The sequence below is a fragment of the Henckelia pumila genome, chromosome 4 (genome assembly GCF_033568475.1).
Source record: "Henckelia pumila isolate YLH828 chromosome 4, ASM3356847v2, whole genome shotgun sequence".
NCBI classification, from domain to species: domain Eukaryota; kingdom Viridiplantae; phylum Streptophyta; class Magnoliopsida; order Lamiales; family Gesneriaceae; genus Henckelia; species Henckelia pumila.
In genome coordinates this window covers 9,140,504-9,163,319 of record NC_133123.1, presented here as the reverse complement: position 1 = coordinate 9,163,319, position 22,816 = coordinate 9,140,504, and the positions used below count along the sequence as shown (strand labels likewise).

Sequence of the window (22,816 nt, the reverse complement as noted above, 5' to 3'; positions counted from 1 at the left end):
GGTTCCTGCTGGATGTGAATTTTTTTCAACTTGGAACTCACTATGCGGTTCTTCTGTTTTAACCGCATATCTTGGGGGATTCCCTATAGGTTGTTCAGCCTCAGGGGACTTCATTTTTAGATCTACTACTTTGAGATTCGCAAAAGAATCCGCAAGATCTTGTAGATCCTCGAGATTTAATCTTTTTAAAATAGTCATCAGATAGTGTTTTTCTCTGATACTGCTTTTATAAGATTAATCATCATTTCATCATCGGTTAAAGGTTTTTGAACCATTTTGGTTTTACCTTTCTGATATAACAAAGGTTCGGTAACAAATGAGAGTGGTAAACCTTCCTCCTGTATTTTCTTTTCTAGAACCCAAAGTGTGTTCTAGATTTATGATTTTATTTTGAAGATCCTTTAGAGTTCCAAGAATTTCTTTTTGTTTCTTAAGGATTTCTTCAATTTGCCGAGGTATTTCATACAGCTGATTGCTGTAATATTGTACCGTCTTTTGAATTTCTCTAAGATATCTGGAGAGTTTAGAGGAATCTGGGGTAATCTCTAAAAATTGAGAGTTAGAAATCATTATTCTTTATCTCTTCAAAAATTAAGAGCATTAATCACAACCTGTTGTAAGTACTCTATTGTGAATAGATTAACTTGTTTATAGGATTTCATATGAATAAAATTCTCTTGATTCAAACCTTCGTTTGAAGTCATCTTTTATAAAATCTTCTCCTCAACAAAGAAAAACATGAATTAACGAATAATATTACGTCTGAATAATTAACCTAAAGCTCTGATACCATTTTTGCGGATAATTCTTTGTACCATGATTAAGCACAAAATCTTCAGATTTTAGCATAAAGTCTTTAGATTTTAAGCATAAAAAAACATAAATCCAGTACAAGAATTAAACAATTAATTATTCAAATTTGGTGGTCCTAGGGAGCTATTGCAAAGAATCTTATGGGTAGGGAGCTAGGGCAATGTCAAATTCGGGTTTGGGGATTTATCACCAATCTTCTCTTATTTTTAATTTTTTAATATTATGTGATTATTTTAAATTCTATGATAGTATAATTATTCTGTTAAACACATATAACTAATATAAATATAATTGTTTATACAATTCTATAAATATCTTTTAGAAAAATATTAGTAAGGTATAATAAGTTAATTAACATCTTCAAAGATGCCCTCAAAAACATACTCGAGCAAACCCAACTCAAGCTCCATTTTCACTCAGCCACTCCAAGGGTTCTTTACATGTTGCAGAAACAAAGATTGAACAAATAACCAAAACAAAGACTTGTGTTCCTATTCTAGCTAGCTACTTGCACTTGAAGCAAAGGCAAATCGCCCTATATTTCCTTCCTTTTTTTTGGGATTCCAAGCCTTAACAAATGTACAAGTTTCTGCTCTCACTGTTTTTTCCCTTGTGCCAAGCTGACTCGTATAGCGCGCCCTTCGAGTTCCTGTAAGGAGAGACACGCAGACATGTGATGCTACGTACAGCACTTGTTTGTATTCGCAAATGTGGGCTAAAATGCTACATGAAGTGCTTATTTTTCGACATACATCACATGATATTCGTCAATGATATTTCTATGAGCAAAGAATTCGTGCATAGAAATTAAGAGTATAGGACAGAAACAATACCACTTCATTGAGAGATTGAAGTGCAGCCTCCATTTCAGCTTTAGTCTCATAGCATACAAAGCCATAGCCTCGAGATCTCCCCGTCTCGCCATCATATAAAACTCTAGCTCCGACCACCTTCCCATATTCTTGAAATGCCTGCGTCAAAATCTCTGAAGTGACAGACCATGACAAATTTCCCACGAAAAGTTTGTGTTCAGTTTCCGGATAAAGGGGATCTTTCGGTTTCGGCTTGTCCGAGAAATTAACTCTCAAGGTCCTACCATTATATTCCTGCAACAATACAGGATTCACGAGGTTGAAATACTGTTGAAGAAATGTTCCAAAAAGAACCTGTTTCTGATCAAGAGGGGTTAATTCTTACGCTTCCGTCGAGCATTTGAATGACTGTGTTGCATTCCTCGATCGTACTCATGGTCACAAATGCAAATCCCCTGCTTCTCCCCGTGTTCCTGTCGTAAAGAACCTAGAAATTTGGAAAAATTAGTGATGTTTTCATCTTTTCTTACAGGGATTCGGGTGGGGAAAGAGAAGAAAAGGCCACTAGCTAGCATGTAGTAGATAGATAAAATTAAACCAAAGAATTGAAATCTAGTCTTGTTATCAAGAGATCACGCAGCTCCTTAAAATTCATGTGCTCCGACTTGATTGAACCACCTAAAATTATTTGCAGAAGACTCCTTACAAAGTTGGATTATCTTGGCAAATGGCAAGTTCTGCAAACAATCTTCCCCACTGCTCGGCTCATAAATGAGACGATGAAAGGTTCATTATGTAAGGATATACTCCAATAATGTACTTGGATAAGATGACGGTGTGTGACACAAAACTTTTATAAAAATCGAGCCATGAGACACAAAGCAATGACGAGTAACCAATCAATGTCTAATCCACCGCGTCATGCGGTGTTTTCAAGTAACCGAGATTGGATAGCTAGACGATAGATCAAGCTACTTCTCAAGAAGTTTAATCACTGGCTTGAAAAACTCATCGTTTCTAAGCATAATCTTCAAGTGATTGAGATTGGCTAGTTAGTCAAAAATCAAGCTACTCCTCCCATAGCTGCAAACAATTAATGCTGAGACCCTCAGATCAGTTGGTCTCAGGTTCGGTTCCGCCGATTGCTGGTTGTTCATCAAATTTATTGGGTTAAATTTGTAATTTCTCTGTTCGAGATAAACATGTTGGGGTCAGTTCCATCTTATCTTTGAATCTAGATTAAATTGTACTTTTAAACAAAAATATCTAAAAATGTGTCATTGAAAAATCCTTCAATCAAACATATTCAACCACTAAAAAAGATCAAATTATCACCTCAACAAGCTCCGGGCTTGCATGTTCTTGAATGATACCAGCAAGCTGCGCACTGTCGATATTGTAAGGCAAGTTCCCGAAGTAAAGCTTGGTGTTCACATCTCCACTCTGTGCAGCGACCCCGTCAAGCGACACCTCGCCATCCGCCACCTCTTCCAGCGGCGCAGCCACGGCCGCCTCTTCTTGCGCTACGGCAGCCGCCAACCGCGGGATCCTCCACTTGCCAACCGGTTGGTTCGATTCATTTCCAAGAAAACACGACACTGACGCAGATCGCAATATTCTTGCGTACGGAATATTCTTGATTTGATGATGATGATGATCATTTGGACAGATTCTCAAGGTCGGGCATTTCAAGCTCTGCAAAGATGTGGAAAACGAAGAAGCTACTGCAGCAGCTGCCATTGATGGGATAGCTTGATTTGATCCGGAGGAGGAAATGGTGGTGGGAGTTTTGTGGGTGCTTTTTGCACCCCACAGAGGTGGATTGTTGATTCAAAAGAAAAGTTGAAGAAGAAAGAGAGGATTGTTGTGGTGCTTATTATGTGGAGAAATGGTGTCCAATGATATTCAGTGATAAGGTTTCTTGTACAGAGAGACTGGCACTTGGACACTAAATCAAACACGCTAGTCCTGATATTTCTTTCAGAATAAATATCATAACTTTATTTTTATTTTATTTTTTTGGTGAAAGAATGTTAGATATAATATAAAAATGATAAATTAATAATATATTTAGATATGATATTTATGTATGTATGATAATAATTTTTTGTTGAATTTGATCAGATTTTGACAAAACAAGATGAATAATCGATCGACGTTTTTTTTAAACATAATAATTAGAACATGTGTTTGGCCAATTAAACATCTTTTCAAGATGGCTTTTATTTATCAAATCTACTATGTTTAGAATAAATAGTTTGTACCATTGAACTTAAATTACACGAACCTGTATTGGGGGTTTGTTGATGCCACTCATATAACAATACTTAAATTCTTAATTTAAATGTTATACAGTGTCACATGTATTTTTTTTCACATGACTCATGCATTTCATTACAAAGAAAAAATTTGTAAGTCTTTATAGACCAAAGGCTATAAAGCTTAGCAAATTACTCATATGTCTTTATTTAAAGTTGGTATTGTGTTTATGGTTTTGATTATGAATCAAGATCAAGTTTATAGGTCAGGATAGACCTGGCCAAGGGCCGGGTTGGGCCCGAAACCGGCCCGTGGTCAACAAACCGGTTAATCGGGTCAACGGGCCCGACCTGAAACCGGGACCGGACCGGCCATTAGGCGGTCCGGTCCCGGTTTTCCCTTAGGAAAACCGGCAACCCGGCGGGTCCAACCCGGCGGGTTGGACACGTGGCGCCCATCAGGGCACCCAGATCCAACGGCCACTAGCAAGTGGCCGTTGGATCATTCAACGGCCACGATTTCGTGGCCGTTGAGATCAACGGCCAAGATCTTGTGGCCGTTGTCGACCCGCCGGGTCAACCGACTAATTTTTTTTAAAAAAAAAAAAACCTATTTTTTATGATTTTATCTATAAATACCCCCAACCTCCTTTCATTTTGTTTACACAATTCTCTCTTCATTCTCTCTATTCTCAATTTCTTTTAATTTCTTGAATTATCAAAAATATCAAGTTTCGATTATTGGTTTATTGTCAATTGTTGATTTATTTTCATATTTATACAATTACAAATGTCCGGAGCGGGATCAAGTCGTAGGGGTGACAAAGGAAAAGAGATTCATACCACCCGAGGTCAAGTATCCTCAATTCAATGTCGATGGATTTGATCTTGAATATTCGATGATGAAATTCAAAAAATTCGACAAGAGGCGCAACAAAGACAACAAGTTGAACAACCAACATCACCACCACATCATCATGCAAGTCAAGAAAGTATGAACGATCCGGCGGCCTCCGCCGGAGACAAACTCGAGCGGTGCCTCGCCCGACATCCGATATCTTCACCAAACACTTCGACAAGGTGACGCTTCCCTCCGGTGATTTGCAAGCCAAATGCAAATATTGTTCAAAATGTTACAAATTTAAACAAGGAGGTGGTTATGGAACTTTGACGCTGCATATCGAGAAAAATCATCCGGTGAAAATTGGTATTGATCGTGGTCAAACTCAAATTCCGGCATTCTCTTCTCAATCGGGTTATGAATCTCAACTATTTAAGTATAACGAAGCTAGATTTAGAGAAGAAACAGCTAAATTTTGTGCGGTTGAACAACTTTCTTTTAGTTTTAGCCATAAATTATCTTTTGAAAATTGGCTTTCTATAAGTGCAAATCCTTCTATTAGACGTATTCCAAGAAATAGTCTCAAACGCACAATGAAAAAGTTAGTCGTTGATCAAAAGAAATAATTAATTAAGGAATTTTATAGTTTGAATAATAAAGTTTCTTTGTGTTCCGATATTTGGAGTGATCATTGGCAAAGTTGTTCATATATGTGTATTACATGTCATTGGATTGATAATAATTGAAACATTCAAAAAAGGTTGCTTGCATATAGATGTTTCAACGAATCACACACGGCACAAAATATTTCGCAACTTATATTTGTTATTTTAGAAGAATATGGTCTAACTACCAAAGTTTTTTCAAAGTCTTTTGATAATGCTAATGTAAATACTTCTAGTATTAGTGAGCTTATTGAAATATGTAAACCATCACTAGGTAACAAATTTTTTCATATTAGATGCGCATGTCATATTTTAAATTTGTGTGTTCAAGATGGACTAAAAAGTTTAGGCATACATATTCAACCAATTAGGAACGATATTCATTATTTATGGACGCATCCTCAAGTTATGAAGCAATGGGGAAAATTTTGTAGAGTAAATGGTATGAAGCCTAAGCGGTTTGCACGAGATGTTCCAACTCGTTGAAATTCAACATATAAATTGTTATTATCCTCTTTTGAATATAAAGATTTATTATGTACATTTTTTTTTGTTCAAGCTCGTGATATTTATTTGTTTTCAAATCAATGGAACATATGCACTAGTATTTGTGAAATTTTAAAAGTTTTTAATGATGCTAGTGACCAATTATCCGGTGTTTATTACCCTACTTCACATTTAGTTTTAACACATTATTGCAACATTGCTTGTATTTTTCATAAACATGTTAATTCTAATGATAGTACTTTATCTCAATGTATTCTCGTCATGAAAACAAAATGGGAAAAATATTTTTTGCTCATTCCTGAAATTTTTTTATGTGCTTTTATTTTAGATCCTAGACTTAAATTAGATGGCTTAAACGACATGTTAATATTATATTATGAATCTTTGGAGCCTATTGCGGAAACGATTTCTTCTATCTCATTGATTTTGTTTAATATTAAAACTCATTTACTTGATATTTATAATGAATATAACATCAAATATGATGGACAAATTGTTTCACATGAAACACAATCCACTGCAACTAGTAATGTTTCTTCTAAACTTACTAAAGCACAACTTTTATTAAGGGAACGGACGAAACGTCCACGAGGATTCTCAAGTTCCAGTCAGGAACTTGAGAATTATTTTACCACTACTTTTGATTTTAGTGATACAGATGAGAAAAACTTCGATATTTTGAGATGGTGGTTGCAAAAAACACAAATATATCCAATTTTGGCTATAATGGCAAAAGAAATTTTAGCTTGTCTGGTTTCAACAGTTGCAGTGGAGCAAGCATTTAGTATTGGAGGAAATACATTGGACGAGAGACGTTCTAGCTTAAGGCCGAAAAACTTGGAAGCCCAATGTTTGCTCAATGATTGGTCAAAAGCCGCTATTCGAACACAACATATTCAAAGTGATGAAGAAGACCAAGATGATACCGAAGGAACATCCGAAACTACGACGGAAGGAAATGCGAGTGATAAAATGTAATAGATTTGTAATATTAAGTCATAAGATATTAAGATGTTGAAATTCTAATATATTGTTTATTTAATAAATGTAATAGATTTTCATTATGGAGATATGAAATATTTGATTGAGATTATTTAAAGAATATGTCTTATTAAAAATTTGTTTAAAAATTTAAAAAAATTAAATTTCAAAGGTGCAGTGCCCCAGCACCCCAGCGCTGCCCCTTCGAATTTAATTCGAAGGTTTAGCGCCCCAGCGCTGCAATTTTTTATTTTTTTTTAAATGGCACGATTTAGCCCGGATCCTGAACCGGCGGTTAACCGGACCGGAACCGCCGGTTCACCGACCCAGACCGAAACTGGCCATTGGCGGGCCGGTTAAGGGTTGGCTAAATGCCAACTCGGACCCGGACCGTGGCCAAGTCTAGGTCAGGATAGGAGCCATGATGCGGGTCGAGTTAAGATCGGTTCGAGTGACTAATTTCAAGATGAAAAAGAAGTGGATCAAGTTAACTAATCCAATTACTTAATAATAAAGTATTTACATTTTACAAATTATTAAATAAGCTCATGTTATTAATTAGTGTTAGGCGGTCTTAAGTTTATCTTGTCATTTATTAATGTTTTATTTTATAAGTTTTTGCAGTAATACTGACATTTGTTTAGTCTCATAATGCATGAGTTAGATCTAATATATAAATATACATAGGAACTGAGTATTTGACTTGTAAATAAATTTTATGTACCAATTTCATTTCTTAGATCTTTGTGAAATTCATTTTAATTTTCAAAAGAAAAAAAATAGTTTAAAATTGATATATAATTGGTGTGTGTGTCAATAGGAAAATGAGCCAATGCTCGGTTTGGATATATAAAATATTTGATTCTTTTTTTTTTATTTTAAATATTTGATTCTTTTAACAGGTATGTGTAAAAATTATTCTTTGTAACTAAAATAATAATAAAGTGTTATAGCCAAAAGTGAAATTATAATTATAACCTTATCTTTACTAATATCTACTAAATTCAAATGAAAATTCAGTTAAAAAATTACTCTGATAATATTAAAATTTTGTATTGAATTTTTTGTGGTGTAAAAATTGTTGTACAAATTTGGTTGTAAATATTGCATTGCTCAAAATATAATAGAATAATGCTAGAGGTACAACCCAATATATCGTACAACGATATTTACAACAATTATGTCGTGATATTTTGTTATTATCTCGTGAGATTTTGATATGATATCGTGAGATTTTGCATTCAATATATGATGAGATTTGATAAATTAAAATTTTACATTAAATTATTTGTGATATAAAAATTGTTGTACAAATTTGGTTGTACATGTAACATTGCTCGGAGTTGGATATATATAGTAGGCAACGAAGTTATTTATTGGTGGGGAGCCTCTGCTATACTTGGGATTATGTGGTTCAATTCAAGCATAAAAAAAGCTCCAAAAGTACTCTCCAAGATCCTTTTGTCAAAACGCCACGCCAACTGCAGTACTCTTACAACGGGACTCGACTTGAAACCATTCAACTCAAAGATCTCGAATTTCATGAAAAATGGTCTAGTTGGAGAAGCCCGAGGACTGTTCGATGAAATGCCTTGGAAAAACACAGTCACATATAACGCTATGATCAGAGGATATTTCCAAAATGGCTTTTTTGAGAGTGCCGTGTATTTGTATAAGCAAATGCCAGTTCACGATATATTTTCCTACAATACAATGATATGTGGGCTAATGTGTAATGGTGATGTTAAGGGGGCAGAAGAGATTTTTGAACGCATGGGGTATCAAGATGTAGTAACATGGAACTCAATGATCTCAGGGTATGTCAATAATGGCTTGATGGATGATGCGGTGAGGGTGTTTAATCAGATGACCTTGAAAGATGTGGTTTCTTGGAATTTGCTGATTGGGGGGTTAGTGAAGATTAAGGAGTTCAATAAGGCTGAGGAGTTTTTTAGAATGATGGGTGTTCGGGATATTGCGACTTGGACCATTATGCTGAAGGCGCGTTTGGAGGCCGGCGGTCTTGTTGAAGCTAGGGAATTTTTTCAAGATATGCCAATAAAAGATGTTCAAGCTTGGAGTACGATGATCAGTGGTTACTTAAAACATAGAAGTGTTGAAATAGCAGAAGGCTTGTTTCAAAAGATGCCTGAGAAGGATTGGACCTCATGGATAACGATGATTGATGGGCTCGTTAGTAATGGTAGGATAAATAATGCTCTAAGGCTCTTCAATGAGATGCCTCAGAAATGCAAAAAGACATGGAATTCAATCTTGTTGGCAATGGTCAGGAATGGTTTGGTGAAAGAGGCTCATGCAGTTTTAGAGAAGAGCTCGTTAAGTGGTGTTGTGTCATGGACAAACATTATGAAAGGATACTTTGACACAGGGGAAGTTGAGGTTGCTATGAAAGTTTTTGAATTAATGACTTCTCGTGATACAACTGTGTGGAATGTTGCAATATTTGGACTGGATGAGAATGATCGAGGTGAGGATGGTATAAAATTATTTATCAAAATGAAAGAAGATAGATTGCCCCTAGATGAAGCTACGCATACGAGTTTTCTTGTGATATGTTCCAACTTACCATCCTTAAACCTTGGAAAACAAATTCATGCAGAAGCGATCAAGGCTGGAATTGATCGCTTTATTTCAACCTCTAATGCATTGATTACCATGTATTTTAGATGTGGTAATGTATCTTCTGCATTACTTGAATTTTATTCTATGGCCTGTCATGACACCATTTCTTGGAATTCTGTGATATGTGGACTAGCTCACCATGGTCAAGCTGAAAACGCTATAAAGATTTTTGAAAAGATGAGGCTATTGTCAACTGTGGAGCCTAATCAGATTACTTTTGTCGGTGTTCTTTCTGCCTGTAGCCATGCCGGACTTGTGGAACATGGTAAATTTTACTTCAGTGTTATGCGCGATGAGTATTTCATCCAATCAACAAATGAGCATTATACGTCTATTGTTGACCTATTGGGAAGATTTGGACGTATTGACGAGGCGCTGAATATTGTAAGGCAGATGATAGTGCATGGAGTAGAAGTTTGTGCAAGCATTTGGGGAGCACTTCTTGGAGCATGTAGAATGCACAAAAACGTTGTCGTAGCCAAAATTTGTGGCGAGAAGATTCTTGAACTAGAACCATATAATTCTGGTGTTTATATGATTCTGGGTGAAATGTATCTAGCCAGTGGGATGAAAGATGAAGCTGAAAAGATTTGGGTGCGCATGAAAAATACAGGTGTGAAAAAGCAACCTGGTTGTAGTTGGGTTGAATCAAGCAGTGGTGGGAAAGTATTTCTCTCCGGGGATAAAACTCACCCAGAGTTCGAAAAGGTTTCATGTGTGCTATATTTGATCTATCTGGAAATGGAAATCGGAGTATCTAGTGTGTGCTAGAAGAACATATATTTGGGGCTGCTGTGTTATCAGGAACACTTGAATTAAAGAAATGGTGTGTGCCTTTTTTTTTAACTCTAACTGTTTTATAGTATTTTCCACTAGCTTACTTCTTAAGAGTTGATAAGTTTAGCCATGAGGAAGCAGCACAAAATGTAAATCAACTTATAATCAAATGGATGAAATTGATTCAGCTGCTAGACCTGTCATTTAGTTTTTTTCCTAGAAACCATTGAGTGGCCATAATACTTGGGTTGAGACAAGACATTTTAAATCTAGGATTGATTGCATCTCCCTATTCTTTGTTACTATTACATGGAAGACGGAAGTTGTTTTGTTACATTTTTCTATCCAATTTGTATAATATTTGTTGAAATTTTCACTCAATAATTTATTCCCTCGTGATCTTGCATTATCAGTGACATTTTCGCTCACAAAAGAGTTCTACATGTGCTTATCACTTGCTTAATCATGGATCGGTACAGGTTTTATTCTTTTCTGATGTCCTCCTCTGGTACTCGAACCAGCCAAGGTTGTATTTCTTCCTTTTGCTCGAACATCATCTTTGTAATCAATTGACTCCTTATCTTGTTTCTTTGTAGGAGCAAAACTTTCAGCAACTGCCGATCTTGAGAAAGTCTTGCAGTGGACGTGCCTGTTCTGACACGAATCATGATCTTTGAGACCTGAAAGTAATTCTCTTCTTGTCTGTGCTTTACTTAAAATGATTCCATCATTATCTGCGCAAATGAAGTAGGAGAATTGTGTTTGTATTTGGATAAACTTTCGAGTAAAGCTCTATAGTATTTCCCCATCATTCTATCATAATAACCCTGATCCTGGAAATTCTTTCGCGTAACACAAAAGGAGATAAACTGCATACACCAAAAAGTTTTCTACTACGTGAGTTACCTGGACTGGATAAGACAGCACGTGGACGTGGCGCTGAAGTAGCTCTTACATTTTTCCCATTCTCCTCTCCATCTGTCATTTTCTTCTTATTCGTTTCTTCTGTCAACGAAACAGGCAGTTATGTATCAATTTATTACAAAGTCAATCGTCTGATGCTTTATAAGAAACAAAAACTGGTAAATCTGCATGCCTTTGGATGAATGAAAACTGGGCGGAGGTGACAGTGGGACGTAAGAGCGAGGAATTCTTACAACTGATCCAAGGGACTCATCTGCACACCCACGCTGGAATTAACTACAGGCTTATTGTTTTTAACATAAAACTACATTATAGAGATGCATGTGTATCTTTTTGTGCATAAAAAGAGCTTAAATTTGCTAAGTTCATGTTGACTGCCATATCAGATGTTATTTCTTTTTTTTTTTCTTTTTTTTTTTTTGAACGTATATCAGATGTTATATATTCTTATTCTGTATTGTGTGACAATTGGTTTATCCAATTTTCTTGAAAGGTTTTGAATACAAGGCATTTCTGAGAAAACTGTGTTGTAATATCATAAGAAATCGAAGGCAAAAGTTACAATTTTCATAAATTACGCACGAAATGATTTGGACAAACTACCAAGATTAATCCCGGTCCTACAAAATTTCATATCCCAGAAACCCCTTGAAAGTTGAAATAAATGTTTTATCTAGAAAACTAATTTCATTAGTTTGTCATAATTAGTAATACTAAAGAACCCATATCGTGAAACTTCAATATATATTTTCTCACTAAAATTAACCTTAATTGTAAATTTAGCTCATAAAATCAATATATCTGAATTTGGTTCAAAAAATCTTTTAGTAATGACAATTAAATGCATTCACATGTAATCAAACAGCAATTGTTTAGTATACCTGCAGAAGAGAAATGACGCAAAGATTGCCATTCAAATGCCTTCAAAGACTGCAAAGAACTTCTCTCGTACGCATATTGATCAGCTTCTTCTGTGTCTTCCCTCACCTTCACTTTTGGATACACTGATCCGAAAAACAAACTACACCTTATTATCAGAAAACAAGAAAGCCAAACAAAAACATGTCCAGTACTAATTAATCAATAATATAATAGCCCGGATTGATCAATAAATTACTTGCAGATGTGAGAAGGTTGATGGGAACAGAGATTTTGATAAGAAATCTTGGGAACGTGGATGATCGGAAGAGACGATGATTCTGAGACCCAAAAAGTGGGATCAAATTGAAAGTCAAAAGTGAGTAGTGAATGCATACGGTTACGATTCGAATACTGATACTTCTTCGGTTTTACTTTTTTTCTTTCTTTATAAATTATCCTCACGTGTAATGGATCTTACTCATAGTTGACTTCAGAGCTATGGGAAAAGTAGGTAGGTTAGTAAAAACGTTAGAGGAGATTAATTTTAAAGCTTGTTTTTTTAAAAAAAATAATAATAATAATTAAGATGTAATAAATTGGTAGTCTTGGTACTCAGTTTTTGCTATCTGATTTTAAAATCTATTTGTATATTTAATTTGTCTATCTATTCTTTTGCTAGCAAAGAGAAATATATTGATTTTAAATATATTTGAAATCCATCGTGATTATCATCAAGTTAGTCTATGCTACATCGAAAGTGTTTATTTTCTTATTTCAATACCATTAGATTACGTGGGACCCAAATATTTTTATGAAAATTGACATATGTCTTGATGATCCAATGGTTGATATTTGACCACAACATGGGGGAGAAGTACTCCAAGTGTAGCATAGAATAATCCAAGTTTATATAAGGTAAAAAAATAAAAAAAATTTCGATTCAAGCACAATTTTTTTTTTATTACATGGGTCCTAAAAAAGATTCCTTGGACTTGCATTGTCACACTGATTGACCGGATTCCAAAGTCAAACCATTGTACGTAATAGAACAACGAGTCCACTTCATCTCACAAAAACTAGAAGCCGTGTACACTATTGGAACTTGGAACGACGCAATTTTCCCTCCAAATTACCAAAACCCTAAATTTTACTTGATTTTGGCTTCCGGCTATTTCCCATTCAGAACGAGGGTGGGTTATCGGGATCAATTGATCCGCGTTGTAGAAGAAATGTTTAATTTGGTGAGAATCAACTTTAAATCTGGCCTCCGGCGCTTTTCGACGGCGATTAGAAGCCGCCATATAGAGGACGAAGGAGATTGGGCATTCGCCTCCGAATGGTGGGGAGGAGGAGAAGGAGGCGGCGACATCTCTGATGGAGAAACCGTTTTTCGAGGAATTTCACACAGTGGAAACGGCGTCGTGTCTGTCTTAGCTCATCCTTGTTCCAAGCCAGTATGTTTACTTTTACAGTATTCTAGTTATTCTTTAGAGTGTTAAAAGTCGATATAAATGCTATACTAGTTGTCAGCTAATGTTGTAACAACTGTGACGCAGGATAAACTTCATTGGGGAAGGGCAGAGAATTGGCTTCAACAAAGGTACACTAAGATATATCCAGGTTTTAAAAACCGTGGAAAATTCATAACTACTGGTTATCAGTGGCGAACTCTTCATTTTAATGATTACACTCGGGAAAGCACGGTTAAAGTGATGGCTGCATATAGAGAAGGAGAACCTGTCTCTACGTGCTTAATGCAGCAGGCACATTGTGTGGCTGTACCATGTAAATGCCACCAAATTTGTTCCCTTTTGCTATTTGCTGCAGTAATTTTCCAGTAATATTTTGAGTATTACATCTTACGATATCCATGCATTTCCTATTGAAAGCTCGTAGCAATCAATGTCTTCTTTGTTATCCTCTTTCATCTTTGAGCATTGCATCACTTGACTTTTTGAAGCAGTTATATTGCTTGATTTTCTACTGCAGGTTATACTACTGCTGTCATTTTCCTTGTGACATTAATGTATTGGTTTCAGCCAAAGGAAGTGAGTACAAGTCGACGAAAGAATGTAGCGTATTAAAAAATGTCCAGAAACCAATGATAAATACTTTGTTCTGCCAATATCAAATGCATATCAAAGCAATTAACAGAAAGTTGATAATCAGATTCTTAGAGGTCTAAGTCCACAATTCTGTAAAATGTATATATATTCTGCAATCATGGTGTGGTAATTTTAGCATGTCTTTTCATTCTATTCATGGTGTATCAGGAAGGTGTTAATGTAAAATTCATGAAGAACTCAGGCATGTTCTCATTTACTATCCCTCTTGTTGACGTCATGAAATTTTGTCTGTTGCATTCTGTCGTCTTTCAAAATCAGAATAACCTACAGCCTTGTTTCCAAAAGTTAATCTGTTATATCACAATGATTTTTTTCGGCATAGCTTGCTGCTTTCCTTATCAGATGGAGGGAGATGAAGAAACAGTTATGGTAGTAGCATGTGATTTTGCTGTTTTGGCTTGTCAGTGGCTAGTCTCAATATGTTCTGTAAATTGTTGAGTCTTTGATCAATATGGGTGTTGGTACCATCCAAATAGAAGGTTTCAATGGGTCCAGCACAGGTGGTGGTGGGAAGCAAATAATGAAGATGAAATTCAAAGTTTGAAAATAATTATCTTGCTTTCCCATATATCCTCACGTGATATTTTTTCTTCACTCTCCTTCTTTGTCCTAGAGCATGATAGAATGAGGAAAAATATACCTTCCTGGTGTTAAACTATACAAATGGGGAACTTTCCCTGTCTGCTTTTATTTTCTTGACCACAACATTTTTAACCAACTGTTGGTTTCACATCTTATTGCAGATGTGAAGAGCTTGATAGCTGCTGGATTAGCCACCATCTCATCATGTAATTATGATTTTAAGAAAGCTGTACTTGGGAAGCAAAATATGAATATATTATGCATTGGTCATGGTGGAGGTAGCATACCTTTGTTTTTGGCTAGTAAAATTCGAGGTTAGAAATAACTTCCTTTCTGATTCAAGAATTTGTCCTCCGTCTTTGTGATTAAACATTCCTGTTCCAGACTCTTACTGTCAACAAGAACCAGTGACTTTGCCCTAGAAGTTTGACAGCGTTCTACAAAATGAACTGTATTTTGTGTGCTGGGATAATTTATTTGACTAGCCAATTTAGTTCTTATTTGTCTTCATCTACTCATTCTCTATTTTGTCAAAAGCTCTCTTTCATCTTGCTGAAATGGGTGGACTTCAATTTTACTTGAGATTCTTTCCCAAAGACCAGTAAGATTGTTATGCTAAGTTGTAGTTTTGCTTTCTTCAGGTGCTATAGTCCACATAGTTGAAATTGATCCCATCGTAATCTCAGCTTCAATTCAAGCAATGGGTTTTCCGTCTTTCTCAGTTATAACCCCATCAGGCAAACGTGCATTTGAAAAGCCAGATCATGCAGATGAGATAATGTGGAAAGGCACACACGAGAGGCTATTCTTGTTTAATTCAGATGCAGAGCAATTTATTCTCGAGAGTAACAATATATACGATATTATCTTTATTGATGCCTATGATGGAGATGATATTTTTCCACACAAGCTGTGGAATAATCGTTCCCCGTTCCTCCAAGCTCTAGGGAACTGCCTTCATCCGGATCATGGAACAGTGGTTGTGAACTTGCATGCAGATGTTGACCTAAAATTTGATGCATCTAATCCATCTCGCCTCCCCTATGTGCCTAGGGGGCAGTATGTTTCTCAAGTGTCCCGATCATACAAAGATGCACTGCTAGGAAATGGGAATTCAGCCCGTGGTTTTGCATATACAGTTTCTGTACCCTGGCTGTACAATACGTCTCTTGTTGTATGCCGAGGTTTAGGTAGAGCCAAGGACAGTTCAGGCCGGAATTCCGTTTTCAGCACTCTGATGTCCAAAGCACTAGAAGTTGATAAACTTATAAATATGCCGTTTTCATGTTTGTATTATATAAAAAGAAGTTTTACTCCGGTGGACTAAAGTGGCATTATTTACTACTAAGTGGTTTATCTCGTAGTATTTGTTTCAAATGGTCAATTGACTTCCTGAGAAACAAACCAACCTTGGGGAAAATGCGTACGCAAGGATATAGATTACCAGATATTACCACAATTACAAGAAGGATATAGATTACCAGATATTACCACAATTACAAGTTCCATTCAACAACCTATGGTATCGGTGTGCATCTCTCACTATGATCTCACTCTTAGTCAACATGCAAATATACCTGAATGCCTCGTGACAATCTTTACAGATCCTCAAATTCTTTACAATCCTCAAAGGCTTTCCAGGTGGTGTAACACCATCCAATAAACCGAAAGCCACGGCCACTTTTTCGCTGTGATGCCTGAGCGACACCCTCTTTTCTTCCTCGTCTACTTCATGCAACATCTCATCCAAAATTGGTACATAGCCCAAATTCTCTATCTCGTCCATCAACTCTGCCAACTTTGTATAAATCTCGTCCTTCCTAGGATGCCTTCTATCTCCAGCGAAGAATACACAAACCGATCCCCGTACTTCAATCCAACTCCTCCCAATCTCCTTTCTCAATCTCTTATCATTCATCATCTTCCATACTTCTTTAACCCCATCCCATCTCTCAGTGCTTGCAAATGCATTTGCCAAAATCACCAAAGCTGAATCATCATGGGGGTCCATTTCCAACAATTTACTGCTCATTCTTAAAGCCATGTCGGCATTTCTATTGCTCACACAACTTGACAACAACACTCTCCACACGGCTGCATCGGGTTCATATGGCATTGTCGAAACAACTTTTTCTGCCTCCTCTAGCCTTCCAGCCCTCCCTAGTACTCCAACCAAACACGTGTAGTGCTCGATCCTTGGCTCCAATCCATGCTGCAGTTTCATTCTATTGAACCACCTCTCAGCTTCCATATCCATACCTGCATTGCAGAATGCTGTCAAAACTGCCAAAATACTATATTCGTCCGGCTTCATTCCTCGTCTTTCCATTAAACGAAAAAGCTCAACCACAAGATCAACACTCCCTTGTTGTGCATACCCTGCCATCATCGCGTTCCAGCCAGCTATATTCAACCCAACCTCCAACTCATCAAACACCCTCCTCGCCTCCTCCACGAGTCCGCACTTTCCATACCCATCAATCAGCCCGGTCCCTACGTACACATCTGAGTCCATTCCAATCGCCACCGCATGCCCATGAATGATCCTACACTGCTCAAGCATTGCCAACCCCGCCGCAGCACACAACGCCCCGGATATGCTATGAAATGATGACAAAGCATCCTCCCTCCTCGTATCAGCGAAGCACCTTAAAGCGTCAATGGGCCTCTTATTCTGAGCCAACCCATTAATTATAGCACCAAAACAAACCTCATCACGCTCAGACAGTTCATCGAACACCTTACGTGCAGAATCCAGATCCCTCGTCTTACAATACAAAGAAACAAAAGCAGACCCAACAAAAGCATTCTCATACAAAGAGAGTTTAAACGAAAGCGCTTGAAGTTGCGGGCCAATAGAATCATAGTTCAAGAAAGCACATGTTTTGAGCAAGGAAGCCATTGTGCGCGCGTTGGGAAGGATTGTGGCGGACTGTCTTAGCATGGAAAGAAAGAGGCGGACGGCGAGTGGGGAGGCGGAGAATGCAGAGATTATGGAAGTCCATGTGACGGTGTTTGGGCAGGGAATGGAGTTGAAGAGGCGGAGGGCGAGGGAATGGAGATTGGAGTTGGAGTAAAGGGTGATGAGATTGTTGAAGAAGGCTCTGTTTTGGGGTGCGGGGGTTATGCCCGTTTGGATTGCTTGCGCGTGCATGCATCGTGGGTCAGTTTGTAGTGCACTCATGCTACCATATTTCGTGAAATTCTCTTTCATTGTCATAGGATTCAAGTATTTGAAGACAAATTGCAGAATCAAGTGTGATTGGTTATTATCCAATTCAATTAATTAATACATGAAATTGAGCTCCATCTATTCTTATTTCTTTTTATTACTTATTGGAATAATTGGTCGATGTTTGTAACCTCTAATCATAATCTCTTATTTTTAGATGTTGCAAACAATTAAAAGGTGTTGGAATAATTAATGAATAAGAGTGATGGACTTAAGACCTTTGTTAAGGGATGAATTTAATTAAATCTGGTGGATGGAAAAAATGTAGAAAAATTGTTCAAGATATTGTTATCAAAAGATATGTATTTGGTTTAAATTATTGTTTTCTGCTAGTTTATTTTTATTGAATGAAACCTGCAATTTAAGTTCAAGGTGCGTGACAATGCGAAAGGCCCAATGCTGCGGGTGCAGTCTAGTAATTAGCCACGAGTGGGGTGTGACGTTCAATCAAACCTTGGCATTCTTGTTGAGCCATTTACATCATATTGCTTATTAGCTACTAACAATTATGCATACGCAATCGTGTGTTATATATAATATACAAATATCAAAATATAAATAAATATAATTTAGATGATTTATTTTGAATTGATAATATATATAGAAAATGTTATTTTATAATAAAGTGAGGTAAGAATAAGTTTAAAAATGAGAAATAAAATTTATTATATAAAACGATGAAAAATGTAAGATGGTTGGAAAAAAAAAGTTAGAAATTGCAAGCGGTTTGCAAATTCGACGTGAATTTGTAGATTAAAAAGTTGATTAGTGGGATTTTCAAATTTGATTTAGATTTGTGAATTTGCAATGTTACGAACTTATATTTAAATATTTCTTATGAAATGTCAATATGTCATGATAATTTATTATTAAAGAAAGACAATTTATAGTCTCGCAACTTAATTTATCATGACAGTTTTTTTAAGGGGTTGATGTATTATAATATGATGATGGTAAGATGTAATTATTGAATGCATAATTTTAACTTAAATGGAAAAATGAGATGGTATATTAGTCTTTTCATTTCACAAGCATAATGATATTACATCACATCTAATCACTTTGGACCGAAAATTTAATTATCATATTTTACTTTTTTAAATAACGAAATCAAAATATTTCTTGCTGTCTAAAATGATCATATTCCATTATCTCTAATTCGAAGCAAACACAATCTTGTGATGTACAGCAGAGTGTGACTCAAGAAATCCCAAAATATTACGGAAAATGCCATGAACAGGGAGTGAGTAATGTACCACAGAAATCCATAAATTTAAAGCCAATTCATTAATTGAGAATGGGGAGACCAATGTCTCAAATACGAGACAACATATCATATTTGAGAGTTGAGACAGTAAATCTTAACAAGTCGTTTCACAAATAATAAAAAAGAATGGTGAATAAAGGTGCACCCTCGCACCGAGCCCATAAATTTGGTTTCTCGAAATTACATATTGATTGGAATTTAATAATTTGAAGTTTTTTTTTTCTAATTTTCTAAGAAAAAGGAAACAACTGACACTGTTTGACCCTTTTGTTACTTGATTGAACTCGTGCCAATGTTTGACATATCTAAAAGCTAACTAGGGAGGAGGAAAACATAGAACATGCAACCAGAGATAGAGAGGCTTTTCCTTAAAAGCAGTGAAAACTTTGGAGAAAATAAAGAATAATTATCCCAGACAAGGACAGAAAAACAGAGAACATTTCACATGGCAAATGGGATGAAAAAAGCCAAAACCTTTTGATTCTTCTTGTTCTCCAATTCCCTCCACAAAACACTACATTTTTTGCAACTTCAATCTCTCTTTCAACTAGTAGCCAAAATTTCTATGGCAAAATCCCTAAATTTTTCACTAACAATAACATGAGTTCATGTCCCTGATTTTCCTCAAAAACCTCAGATATATAGTCACCTAAAAAACATGATAACCAATAAGTGGTTTTCTAGTTTGTGTAGCATTTTCAAAGAAGAGACAATAGCTCCACTCCAAATATAGCCATCCTCTCTCACAAGTTAACACTTGCTCTCAGTGATCTGCACAAATTCAAACATAACTCATGTAATTGCATAAGATTTGAAAAGACAAGATTTTCACAAAAGAGCAATGGGCTTATTATAATTAAGTTACATCCTTGCTTACCATCTTTTCTCTTTGCCAAACCTCTTGCAAACAGCAAGCAAATTACCAAAAACCCAACACCTGCTGCCCCTCCTAATATTATTGCCACAGTCTTCCCTGTATTTGGACTTGACCCTGTCAGCATTCAGAAACAACTTGCATTAATAAATACTCAACACCCTTCCAATCACCAATAATTTATAGAAACAAGGCCAAGAAGTTTAAACCAGACAAATATCTTAATCATCCTCGTTCATACATGAAATTTACTGTTTAAATTATTAATATTATGGCTGGGAGACAGCTCACAAATCAGAGTCCCGTTAAGCAAATAAAAAAAAAAGACAAATAGCAAGGAAAATCATCATACCTGATGAAGAAGGAGAAGTATATGAAGAAGAAGAAGATGAAGATGAAGATTTTTTAGGGACTCCATTTGGATAATAACTGTAACTAATGAAGCATTTCTGGAGATATATTTGGCCAGAAATGGAGCTTCCACACTCGACCTGAGCTCTCTGGACAGCATTTTGCACACATCCCACACAGTCTGAAACTCCAACATCACCTTCACACTGCCCCAATGCAAAAACAGATTCATAACTTGCTGTATAAAAACCATTGTTATTACCAGTCATGCCATTTTCAAGCGAAGATAAGGCAGTGTCCCTCTTCTCCTCGAATCCAGCCCCTCCGATGTTTGTTGCACTACAACTCTTGTACAACATCTGCATCCCAGAAACTTGTTGGAACCCCGCAACCTCGTACAGCATGTAGCACCCAGAAAGCTGAACTCTTGCCGCGATGACGCTGCCGCAGAGCTTGTCTGTGAGAACAGGCAAGCCGCTCACACAGTTGTAGCAATCAGCATTTGACAAGTCGCCTCTGCATTGAAAAAGGCCGTTGATTGTCGACTGAGAGGTGCCAGCGGTGGTCTTGAAATATTTGGCCTTGGAAGATTGTGCGATGAGGGTGCCATAAAGGGATGAAATTGCTTGTGAATAAACCCCAGACGGATCTGATAAAGGCTGATTCGCACAACCCTTGTACACTAAGGTGGTGTAATCATCAGCAGATGCGGCAAAAATGGCTAAAATGAGCAGAAACAGACGGAAGAAAGAGAGTGGATTCCTGGGAAAATCCATTGGTGGAATCTTGATGGGATTAAATCATGGGCTCTTCTTGTTTCTTTAAGAAGCTAAAAAGATATGATTTTTGGTAGATGCTTTTAGACTAACAGAGGGGAAAGATTGGGGAAGATTTGCAGGCTTCCATTTATCTACCTCTCTAGAGAAAGAAAAGCAAACAGAGGGATTGTGGTTCTTTTGGGGTTTTGGTATTCACTCTACCTTCAGAGGTTATGGTGGTGTTTGCCTATCTACGGATTTGCATTGATGAAGACAACCGAGGAGCATCTTTTCTCTCGTTTCAGCGAGTGAGACGGATTTTGTTAATACTATAAAAAAAAAAAAATATTTTGATATAAAAATTAATATTTTATATCAAAATGATAAATCTTCGTCAAAAAACTGTCGATAATGTGTTAAATTGGACGATCGTAACTGTCGATTATGTGTTAGATCGGACGATCGTTTCTTTTTTTGCACGCAAGATTTTTATGTGAATATCTCGTAGATAAAAAAATTGAATCATTGGATTCTCATTCAAATAGTGCTTGAATGGGCAGCATCGAAACATATCGCACGAGTTTTTTGTGTTATAGTTATCAACTAGAGTTTTGTGTGTTATAGTTATCAGCTAATACTTTCAGACTACATTTAAGTTTAACAGTCCAATTCCGATTGCATGAGGTGCAAATAATTTGATAGACCATGGATGTCACATATTCAATGAATTTTAAACTTTTGATTTAAAGTTAGAGTTGTTATATATATGGTAGCATCAAATTCACCCTTCTCTCCCTTCACAAGAGCCTTACTACATCTATTTGCAATATTATTTAAAAAAAATGGAAAATGACCAATTTTCAATTAAATTTTTTTTGTCAAAGTACCTGGTTTTTTATTTGATATTGTGACACGGAAGCTAACTTCAACCATTGATTTGAATCTAACTGATGTCAGATTGGATGCCAAAAAAACTATTGGAGAAAGCGTGTGTAGGAAAGCTTGTGGAATTAAAAAATAGATTATATATAGGAAATATATATAATTAAGATGGTTGATGATTGATCGGCCAGATCCCTTGAAGCGTACGTGAAATCTTTGGAAACTGGTACAAATCTAATTTTTGATTGAGTTAATTAGTCTAAATTCATAATTTTATAAAATCAATTAACATTTTATGATCGGTCCCAAAATGGTGTCTAACTTACTAAACGATATAAGAATAATAATAATAATAATAATAATAATACTATGTCGGTATTACATTTTTTTTGCGCGAAGAAATGCTTTTGTGATTTTATTATATCTATTATTTTAGATATTTTATTAGTTAAAGAGAATGAGAATATTTGAATAAAAAGTAGAGTAAAATAAGCAATTAAACCTCTCCAAAAAAAATTAATAATAAGCAATTAATTGGAGGAATATATTCTCCAAGCTAGAGGTGATTAGAGTAGGCGTTTGTAGGGTGTTGCGAAGGAAGAAATTAAAAGAAGAAGAATATGTGATGTAATGTGGGGGAGGCAAGTTTGACCATAGGACAC

General features: G+C 36.2%; 6 protein-coding genes across 9 annotated transcripts; 2 read left to right on the top strand and 4 right to left on the bottom strand.

Moving 5' to 3' along the window:
- Positions 1 to 1,188: 1,188 nt before the first annotated feature.
- Positions 1,189 to 3,567, bottom strand: LOC140864946 (28 kDa ribonucleoprotein, chloroplastic-like). Its single transcript, XM_073269394.1, has 4 exons — positions 2,961 to 3,567; positions 2,011 to 2,112; positions 1,647 to 1,919; positions 1,189 to 1,462 (listed from the first exon to the last, which is right to left on the bottom strand). The coding sequence occupies exons 1-4, from the start codon at positions 3,363 to 3,365 to the stop codon at positions 1,409 to 1,411; spliced, it is 834 nt and encodes a 277-aa protein (XP_073125495.1). The 5' UTR covers positions 3,366 to 3,567; the 3' UTR covers positions 1,189 to 1,408.
- A 4,696-nt stretch (positions 3,568 to 8,263) lies between these two features.
- LOC140863727 (uncharacterized) lies at positions 8,264 to 11,474 on the top strand. 4 transcript variants are annotated; one of them, XM_073267344.1, is made up of 3 exons: positions 8,264 to 10,346; positions 10,894 to 10,983; positions 11,318 to 11,474. In XM_073267344.1, the coding sequence occupies exon 1, from the start codon at positions 8,285 to 8,287 to the stop codon at positions 10,289 to 10,291; it is 2,007 nt and encodes a 668-aa protein (XP_073123445.1). In that variant the 5' UTR covers positions 8,264 to 8,284; the 3' UTR covers positions 10,292 to 10,346; positions 10,894 to 10,983; positions 11,318 to 11,474. The 4 variants fall into 4 exon arrangements, with proteins under 4 accessions (XP_073123445.1, XP_073123446.1, XP_073123444.1 ...); XM_073267345.1 differs by having other exon boundaries at positions 10,777 to 10,983; XM_073267343.1 differs by lacking the exon at positions 11,318 to 11,474 and having other exon boundaries at positions 10,894 to 11,026.
- On the bottom strand, positions 10,383 to 12,489 carry LOC140863731 (uncharacterized). The gene is made up of 5 exons (XM_073267347.1): positions 12,339 to 12,489; positions 12,103 to 12,225; positions 11,394 to 11,474; positions 11,204 to 11,302; positions 10,383 to 11,031 (listed from the first exon to the last, which is right to left on the bottom strand). Coding segments are annotated over exons 1-5 (579 nt in total). The 5' UTR covers positions 12,340 to 12,489; the 3' UTR covers positions 10,383 to 10,756.
- Positions 12,490 to 13,158: 669 nt separating this feature from the next.
- On the top strand, positions 13,159 to 16,246 carry LOC140861590 (uncharacterized). Its single transcript, XM_073264612.1, has 4 exons — positions 13,159 to 13,536; positions 13,639 to 13,867; positions 14,952 to 15,104; positions 15,432 to 16,246. The coding sequence occupies exons 1-4, from the start codon at positions 13,312 to 13,314 to the stop codon at positions 16,115 to 16,117; spliced, it is 1,293 nt and encodes a 430-aa protein (XP_073120713.1). The 5' UTR covers positions 13,159 to 13,311; the 3' UTR covers positions 16,118 to 16,246.
- Positions 16,247 to 16,267: 21 nt separating this feature from the next.
- On the bottom strand, positions 16,268 to 18,004 carry LOC140860457 (putative pentatricopeptide repeat-containing protein At5g52630). Its single transcript, XM_073263467.1, has one exon. It carries the CDS (start codon positions 18,002 to 18,004, stop codon positions 16,268 to 16,270), a length of 1,737 nt encoding a protein of 578 aa, XP_073119568.1.
- A 1,447-nt stretch (positions 18,005 to 19,451) lies between these two features.
- LOC140865292 (plasmodesmata-located protein 2-like) lies at positions 19,452 to 21,649 on the bottom strand. Its single transcript, XM_073269886.1, has 3 exons — positions 20,516 to 21,649; positions 20,167 to 20,280; positions 19,452 to 20,060 (listed from the first exon to the last, which is right to left on the bottom strand). The coding sequence occupies exons 1-3, from the start codon at positions 21,288 to 21,290 to the stop codon at positions 20,053 to 20,055; spliced, it is 897 nt and encodes a 298-aa protein (XP_073125987.1). The 5' UTR covers positions 21,291 to 21,649; the 3' UTR covers positions 19,452 to 20,052.
- Between the last annotated feature and the right edge of the window lie 1,167 nt (positions 21,650 to 22,816).

Excerpts from the sequence above, each read along its gene's own strand:
- LOC140864946 (XM_073269394.1), bottom strand. The coding sequence starts at position 3,365 with ATGGCAGCTGCTGCAGTAGCTTCTTCGTTTTCCACATCTTTGCAGAGC. Across the intron at positions 1,920-2,010 it reads TTCAAATGCTCGACGGAAGC|GAATATAATGGTAGGACCTT; the intron begins GTAAGAATTAAC and ends GTATTGTTGCAG. Across the intron at positions 1,463-1,646 it reads TTCAATCTCTCAATGAAGTG|GAACTCGAAGGGCGCGCTAT; the intron begins GTATTGTTTCTG and ends CTCTCCTTACAG.
- LOC140863727 (XM_073267344.1), top strand. The coding sequence starts at position 8,285 with ATGTGGTTCAATTCAAGCATAAAAAAAGCTCCAAAAGTACTCTCCAAG.
- LOC140863731 (XM_073267347.1), bottom strand. Across the intron at positions 11,475-12,102 it reads GCGTCATTTCTCTTCTGCAG|ATGAGTCCCTTGGATCAGTT; the intron begins GTATACTAAACA and ends GTGGGTGTGCAG. Across the intron at positions 11,303-11,393 it reads CAGTTTTCATTCATCCAAAG|AAGAAACGAATAAGAAGAAA; the intron begins GCATGCAGATTT and ends TTTCGTTGACAG.
- LOC140861590 (XM_073264612.1), top strand. The coding sequence starts at position 13,312 with ATGTTTAATTTGGTGAGAATCAACTTTAAATCTGGCCTCCGGCGCTTT. Across the intron at positions 13,537-13,638 it reads CTCATCCTTGTTCCAAGCCA|GATAAACTTCATTGGGGAAG; the intron begins GTATGTTTACTT and ends ACTGTGACGCAG. Across the intron at positions 15,105-15,431 it reads TTTGGCTAGTAAAATTCGAG|GTGCTATAGTCCACATAGTT; the intron begins GTTAGAAATAAC and ends TGCTTTCTTCAG.
- LOC140860457 (XM_073263467.1), bottom strand. The coding sequence starts at position 18,004 with ATGAAAGAGAATTTCACGAAATATGGTAGCATGAGTGCACTACAAACT.
- LOC140865292 (XM_073269886.1), bottom strand. The coding sequence starts at position 21,290 with ATGGATTTTCCCAGGAATCCACTCTCTTTCTTCCGTCTGTTTCTGCTC. Across the intron at positions 20,281-20,515 it reads TACTTCTCCTTCTTCATCAG|GGTCAAGTCCAAATACAGGG; the intron begins GTATGATGATTT and ends GAATGCTGACAG.